Source organism: Aethalodelphis obliquidens, unplaced genomic scaffold (genome assembly GCF_003676395.1).
Source record: "Aethalodelphis obliquidens isolate GAN/ISIS:26980383/991018 unplaced genomic scaffold, ASM367639v1 scaffold9, whole genome shotgun sequence".
NCBI lineage: Eukaryota > Metazoa > Chordata > Mammalia > Artiodactyla > Delphinidae > Aethalodelphis > Aethalodelphis obliquidens.
The window spans coordinates 26,834,599-26,841,409 of record NW_020837953.1 but is presented as its reverse complement, the minus strand read 5'-3'; the positions used below and the strand labels follow the sequence as shown (position 1 = coordinate 26,841,409).

At 52.3% G+C, this 6,811-nt stretch overlaps 1 protein-coding gene across 11 annotated transcripts in view; it reads left to right on the top strand.

The window, feature by feature from the left end:
• Positions 1-680: 680 nt before the first annotated feature.
• Positions 681-6,811, top strand: part of AZIN2 (antizyme inhibitor 2) — a 34,693-nt gene continuing 28,562 nt past the window's right edge. For 2 of the 11 annotated variants that reach the window (XM_027109216.1, XM_027109222.1), the window contains exons 1-2: positions 920-1,876; positions 3,355-3,528. In XM_027109216.1, the coding sequence (XP_026965017.1) occupies positions 1,772-1,876; positions 3,355-3,528 (279 nt within the window). In that variant the 5' untranslated portion in view covers positions 920-1,771. Of the gene's footprint in view, positions 827-919; positions 1,877-3,354; positions 3,529-6,811 lie in introns of those variants that run through there. The other 9 variants (XM_027109221.1, XM_027109224.1, XM_027109219.1 and 6 more) reach the window with 9 other exon arrangements.

Sequence of the window (6,811 nt, the reverse complement as noted above, 5' to 3'; positions counted from 1 at the left end):
CAATAGGTATAAAAGAGAAGAAACGCTTTGAGTTGAGGAAGTCAGAGAACGCTTCTTGGAGAGGGAGACATTTTATTTGAGAGGTAAGAGTTTGCCAGATCCAGAAGATGGGATGAAGGGAGGGATTGCCCTGAGCTGGGAAAGTCACAAGAAGGATCTTTGAAGACATTTCATCTGGGTTTTGAGTTGGAGGATGCTGGAAGAGGCAATTAAATAAAAATGATTTTATTAGAAAAGTAAAACAAGGAGATGACATTTGACCTGGGCTTCCTGGGATGAGTGGGCAATTCACCAGATCAGAGAGGAGAGGCACCGTCGAGCTGAGGTAGTCACAGAAAAGGCTTCCCAGAGCAAATAAAAAACCTCCTGGCTTCCTGCCCATTCTCCAAGATCTAATATCCAGGAGCTAAGCGTCCCACCGCGTAGACGCTCGGGGTTCTGAGCTAGCAGGCCTGCAGTTGAGATTTCCCAGCGTAGGGTAGCGGCAGAGGGGTCTCTGTAGGACTGAGGATCACGTTTGCGGAGCCGGCTAGCAGGGTTGAATGCTTTATGTCGGAATCGACCAATGGGATGGTGGCACCCAGTTGCCAGGGCTACGGAGGGGGGGCCGAGCGGAGGAGGGGCCTGAGCGCCAGGGGCGGGGTCTGGGGGGGCTTATATAAGTGAGCGCCGGGCGAAAGGCGTGGCGTGGCGTCGGTGGCTGCCGGGCGGGAGGGCGGCAGGCCGCGGGGCCCAAGCCGGAGGAAGCTAGCGAGCGGAGGCGCGGAGGTGCCGTTTCACTCGCTGGGGGGACCTATGGGTCGAAGCCGTGTAAATGCGTTTTAAGGCGAGTGCGGGGGAGAGGCTTGGGGAGCCTCGGGAGCGGTAGTTCTGGGCTCCAGTGCTGACCTGCTCCCTGGCCCCTCTTGTCTCCTCTCAGCAGGGGCCTCGGCTCCGCAGCTGCCACTCCTCCTCGGGGTGCTGCACAAGTTTCGAGGTCACCGGCGACCCCCCCTAGCAGCGTGCCTGACTCTGGCCCCGCGAAGGAGCACGGGGCTTGGTAAGGGGGTTTGGGGGGGGCGGCACCTCGGCCCTGCACTCAGGAGGGCTCACCCGGACAGAACCTCAGCCTTCAGTTCTTGCCCGGGAGCCCTCGGCCATCACCCACCACGTGGAGCCCCCACGCACGCTTACCGTCCTAGCACGTCAGGACCAGCCCGGCCCCTCTTTACAAACGGTTAAACTGAGGCTCCGAGAGGGGACGGGGCGTACCCAGGGTCACGCAGCAGAGAGCGGACTCGAACCTCAGCTCTCAGGCTGAGACTCCTTGGTGGGACCACCTGCAGCCACTTCAGGTGGGCGTGGTCAGGATGGGGGGGGTCACCTGGAAACTTCCCCACTCGGCTTTCCTGCTCTTTCTCTCTCATTCTTTCCCTTTAAACCCAAACCCTAATTTCAGAACTGGAAAGGATCTCCAAAACAATGCATCCATTTTACAGATGGGGAAACTGAGGCTCGGAGAGGCAGTGACATCTAGGCAGATAATGCCTTGTCCCAGTCCAGGATTCCTGATCGTCCTTCTCCTTCACTCCTCCCAGTGAACCTAAGCTCCCCAGGCTTGTGCTGGGGGCAGGGTGTGACAGGAGTGGGCGCCCTGGCCTGGGGAGGTGAGGGGTGCAGCTGACGCCAGCCCCCCAGCGGCCCCCTCACTCTCCTCCAGCAGTGTGTTGCATACTTTCTAAGGCGCCGGAGGCAGCGGCAGCTCCATCCAGCCCATCGGCTCCTCCTCGGCATGGCTGGCTGCCTGAGTGAAGCGGACTTCGTGATGGTGGAGGAGGGCTTCAGCACCCGAGACCTGCTGGAGCAGCTCACTCTGGGGGCCTCACAGGCCACCACGGTGAGGGCCTGGGAGTGGGGATGGGTCTTCTGTTCTCCCAGCAGGCTCAGCTGCCTCTTAGGGCCCACATCTGATTCTTTCACTTATTTGGTATTCATTCCTTTCTGTTTGTGAGAGACGTCTCATTTTTTCTCCAAATTCCTGGTCCTTGCCCCCATACCTGCCCCTCCTGTGTTCCCTGCCTTCATGAACAACACTACCATCATCTACACAGGCCTCTAGGTCAGAAACCTGGGAGTCCTCACTGCCCCTCCCACACCTGGGCACCCCCAAACTCTGTGAATGCAGCCTCCTTGAATTACCCTTCAGTACGTTCTTCTGGGACCTCACCGTGTAGTTTAGGCCTCATCTCTCTAAAACTCCCCTAACCTTTTCCCTGCCTCATCCCACCCCTTCCAACTCTATCACAGCCCTGCTCAAAATCAGAACTCTTCGGCAGTTTCCCCCTCCCTACAGGGTCCAGGCCCCTCTGCCTTCACAGCCCCCTTCCTGGCTTTTCCCACGGTGTGTATTATGCCCCATCAGAGCTGAACTACTCTGCTCGTATTTCCCGAGGATTCCATGGGCTCCATTATCACTCCTTTGCCCAGGCTGTTCCCGCTTCCCTTCTCCCAGCCTCTCTTGCCTCTTACCTATTTCTGCTCATTACTTATTACTCATCCGTGTCACCTTTTCCTGACTGCCCCAGGCAGATTTTGTACTTTCCTTCTCCATGGCCCCCTCTGCATTTTGTAGAAACTCCTGCTTAGCATTGATTGACTGGGCTTGTAATTGCTTAAGGGGTTCTTTTGCAGGCCCAAGCATACTTAGCATACTTGCATAGGTATGCTTGGTCAGACACCAGGGGGGCATCAGTAAAAAAGTGTTGCATAAAAGGGAAACTGAGTCCCAGAAAAGGTTTAATTAATGTGGTCTCACCAATGGCCTCATATGTGTTCAACCCTCAGTAAACAGCTGTCCTCAGGCATGGGTTGCAGTAGCAGTGGGACTACTTCAAGTCTTCTTTGAACACCTAAATGCGAAAGGCAGTGGCTGTAGGCTGTGGGTCTTCAAGGAATTTATCTTTTTTTCTGGAGAAAACAGTTGTCTATATACACAGAGTCTGATACTTTGGAAGCATGTGCAAAACGCAGTGGGAGCATTAAAGGCGGAGTTGCCTTATTGGTTTGGGGGAAGGTGGCATTTCAGCTGGAACTTGAAGGTGGATTAGGAACTTGCCAGATACATGTGGGGGAAGGATATTCTGTATGGAGGACATGGTGGGAATAAAGGCTGGGAGGTGGAAAATGATCTAGGATAGAGCTGGAGTTTGAGCTGAAGTGAGGGAAGGGACTGGAGCTGGATCACAGAGCCTCAAATGTCCTGTAGGCTTGGGGATCCCCAGAGAATATTAGAGCAGGGTACTTGGGAGGACCGTGAATGGCACGCACTAGGAGGAAGCTGGGTGGGGTCTCATATTCACCCTTCTTGTTGTGCAGGAAGAGGTCGCTGCCTTCTTTGTGGCCGACCTGGGAGCTGTAGTGCGAAAGCACTTCTGCTTTCTGAAGTGCCTGCCGCGAGTCCGACCCTTTTACGCTGTCAAGTGCAACAACAGCCCGGGTGTGCTGAAGGTCCTGGCCGAGCTAGGACTGGGCTTCAGCTGTGCCAACAAGGTGAGCCCCTGCCCCCCACCTGCACACTGACCCTCACTGCCTACTGAACACCCACATGGCCCGGCTGCAGCTGCTGTGGGTGGACCTGGGGAAGCAGGAGTGACCTGTAATTGGCCCCTGCCCTCTGGGAAGGGCCACCACATGCAAGGGGTGTAAGGGATGAGGGTGGAATTTGCCAGCCTTGAAGTTCCACATTGGAACCACGTGTGACCCTGGGTAGGTGGGTCACCTTTTTAATGGAGATTTTCAAACTTCTTGGCATAGAGCTATACGTGATATTCTTCTAATTAAAACAAAACAAAAACACCATTTTATCATTGGTTTTATTTTTTTCTTTTATAATATTAATAACGTGTGACTGTACATTTTCTTAACTAATCCTTATAGAATTTTGTTGTTGCCAGTTCTGCTGCCTTTCCGGTTTGATTAATGCTGTTGTCTTAATCCCCTCCTGCTCTCTTTAGATTTATTTCTGTCATTCTCTATTCATTGAACTCTTGCAGTGTGCCAGACACTGTTCCAGGTAGGGCTGGCAATACAGTGTTGAGTAAAACAGACTCTGTTGTCCTTGAGTTGAATGCACGGCTTATCTATTTCCATTCTGTTCTTACTTGATAAGTCTTTTAGCTATAAAGGTTCCTCAGAGTACAGCTTTGGACATAGTTATTCATTCAGCAACATTTATTGAGCACCTACTGGGGGGTCAAGTACTTTTCTAGGTGGGGATTTAGCAAGTGAACAAAACAAAAAAAGTCCCTTCGTGGAGCTTGCTTTCTAAAGAACAAACAAGTGAAACAGTGAAAGTCTATGGTATTTTAGACGGTAAATGCTGTGGAGAAAATTAAAGAGGGAAAGGGAAGTAGGGAAGAGACATGGATGTCGGGAAAGAGGATTGTACTTTTAGATGGTTTGGCCAGGGAAAGCGTCACTGAAATTTGAACAGAGATCTGAAGGAAGCAAAGGATCCAGGCCAGGTGGATAACCAGGGGAAGAGCATTCCAGGCAGAGGGACCAGCAAGTGCAAAGGTCCTGAGGTGGGAGCAAGCCTGTGGGCATTGGTTTGTGATATTGTTATTACAGTTATTTAAAAATGTTTAGTAATGATTGTTTTGAGGGGGAATCCCTTTTAAACCCTGGTCAGCAATATAGCTGGGTGTTGTGCGGAGGATTCTAGAAAGGGATCTGGAGGAGACAGGAGGAGAGCTCATCTGGGTAGGAGGCTGGAGGGATTCCAGGTGGGAGAGAGGTGCACACCATGGTGGAAGGTTGGAACGAGCAGGTTCACCTTTATCAGAGACGCATGTTAGTGTCCTTATTTGTAGGTGAGTCTCCCTCATGTCACCCGTGAAGCCCCTTTGCATCAGCTCTTGTTTTGCACACCTGGTTTCATGCATGCCCCACATAAAGCCCCGTGGAGTGCCTAGGAGAAGAGATTGCCATTTTGCAGTTGAGGAACTGGGGGTCAGCTTCACACAGCTTGCTGGTAGCAGAGCCAAGATTGCCCCCTGCAGCATGCCGGGTCTCTGCTCTGACCGAGGAGGAAGGGGACCCTTTTCCATAACCCTTGGCCTAGGGGTGAAGAACAGGACCCAACCTCACTGACTAGAGTCCTCTGCTTCCAGAAACCCAGAGGTGGGGCCCTGTGCTGGCCCTCAAGCCTCAGGACTGGCCTCCAAAGGGCAGAGTTGTGGGGTGTAGGGCTTGAAGTCGGGGGGGCGGACGTTTGCTGAGGGCTCCTGTTGTGTCATGTGCTTCGCCAAGCGTTTTCTGTACATGATCTCATTTGACTCTTGAAACAACGCTGTGAGGTAATTATTATCACCGTGATTTTGACAACAGCCCCATGAGGAAGCAGTTAGTGTATGAGGCAAGGAGGCACAGAGGTTTGAGGGATGCCCTGGGAAGGGGCCGCTTGAGTATGGCAAGGGGTCTCTGACTTTATCACTGCTGTCTTTGCCAAGATCCCTGGGGAGGGGATGGCAGAGCTGAGACCCCACCCGGTAGGTGGGATCATGTGGCCCTTGGGTGCATTTCCTGAGAGGTGGCACAGCTTTTCTTGGAAGGCCAAGGCTGCCCTCTTCTGGTTGGCTGGAGCTGGTGGCCACGCTGTACAGCACCATGCTTTGGCGGCCACTGACCTAGGGTCAGGCATGCGCTGGGGCTCGGTGTACAGATATGCATCAGACAGGCTCCAGGGTCAAGAGCACCAGCCACGCCTTACACGGGGCTCTGGTCCACCCACCCACCTTCCCAACGACCTTATGTCACCTCCCCTACCCCATCCCTTGCCCTCTCTGGCTGTCTCCCTCAGCATCCTCCCATCTTAAAATGCCTTCTCTGGACACCACATCGTCCCCCAGCCCAATCCCTCGCTCCCCCTTCGTGGCCAAACTGAGTTGTCTACACTTGCCTGTCTGCAGTCACTTGTCTCTTTCCCTTAGCACCCAGTCCTTAAGCCACTGCTTCCCGACCTCCACTCATCATTCCAAGGAATCTCCTCTTGCCAACGTCCCCAGCAATCTCCAGGATCCAGTGAGCACTTTATTCTAGACATTCATTTTGAATTATTCAAATAATACGTTGATTCATCTGCAAAAAAAAAAGTAGAACGTCAGCTTTGTGTCTCCAGAGATAATCAACATTCTGAGTTCGGTGGCCACATGGTATTTGAAAAATACTTACAAATATGATCCATAGGAAACATACAAAATATCTTGTGATTTTGTAACAAAATATAAGATGTTCATGTGGTAGGTGTTGTGCCACATAGCTTTATTTTTATTTTTTAAAATAAATTTATTTATTTATTTATTTATTTATTGGCTGGGTTTGGTATTCATTGCTGCGCGTGGGCTTTCTCTAGTTGTGGCGAGTGGGGCTACTCTTTGTTGCGGTGCGCGGGCTTCTCCTTGGGGTGGCTTCTCTTGTTGCGGAGCACGAGCTCTAGGAGCACAGGCTTCAGTAGTTGTGTTGCGTGGGCTGTAGAGCGCACGCTCAGTAGTTGTGATGCACTGCATGGGCTTAGTTGCTCCACGGCATGTGGGATCTTCCCAGACCAGGGCTCGAACCCGTGTCCCTTGTATTGGCAGGTGGATTCTTAACCACTGCGCCACCAGGGAAGTCCCTTACAGTAGCTTTAAGCTCAGCAGATTTTGGAGATGTGTCCATGTTATTGCTTTTAGACCTTGTAGGGGACACTCCTTGGTCCTCCTAGCTTTTGATCTCACCATGAAAAAGTGTGTGTGTGTGTGTGTGTGTGTGTGTGTGTGTGTGTGTGTGTGTG